Source organism: Acanthisitta chloris, unplaced genomic scaffold (genome assembly GCF_000695815.1).
Source record: "Acanthisitta chloris isolate BGI_N310 unplaced genomic scaffold, ASM69581v1 scaffold4544, whole genome shotgun sequence".
Taxonomy (NCBI): Eukaryota; Metazoa; Chordata; class Aves; order Passeriformes; family Acanthisittidae; genus Acanthisitta; species Acanthisitta chloris.
The window spans coordinates 19,192-19,738 of record NW_008670838.1 but is presented as its reverse complement, the minus strand read 5'-3'; the positions used below and the strand labels follow the sequence as shown (position 1 = coordinate 19,738).

The following is a 547-nucleotide window of genomic DNA, read 5'->3' as shown; positions in this document are numbered from 1 at the left end:
CAGAACTTCCCTGTTTTTGCTATGGAGCAGGTTCAAAGCTCTAACTGGGATCCATCCATGCAGGATATACCAGAATCCCAATTTCTCTGCCGGGAGCAGCTGAACTCTGTGTGAGACAGATAATCCAAAATGCTAAATCAAATCCTATTCCCATTTTCCAGGCCTATATGTGGAGTGGCAGGAATTCAGTCCTCCCAGAACCACGTCCAGCACTCAGCTGCTGCTCCTGTTGCACTATCCCACTGCTCCCACTCCGGAGGCTCCGGCTCGGCCCTGGCCTATCGCTCCCAGATGGACACCTCCTCCTCATCCATGCTGATGTCTTCCAGCCCACAGACCCCTCAGACACAGGAGCAAAATGGGATCTTAGACTGGCTCAGGAAGCTTCGCTTGCACAAGTACTATCCTGTCTTCAAGCAGCTCACCATGGAGAAGGTAGGGCTGGAAATCAGGGAAAGGCAGCCAGGTTTGGAGTTATCCTGATGTTCTCCAGGCTGGAAGCATCTGCAGTGAGAATCATGGGAGGTTTTGGAAGGTTTTCACTCCC

At 51.9% G+C, this 547-nt stretch overlaps 1 protein-coding gene across 1 annotated transcript in view; it reads left to right on the top strand.

Moving 5' to 3' along the window:
• The window catches only part of ZCCHC14 (zinc finger, CCHC domain containing 14), a 50,176-nt gene that overhangs the window by 43,274 nt on the left and 6,355 nt on the right, over positions 1-547 (top strand). Inside the window, 1 exon segment of the mRNA XM_009073823.1 lies at positions 162-435. Within this exon segment, the coding sequence (XP_009072071.1) occupies positions 162-435 (274 nt within the window).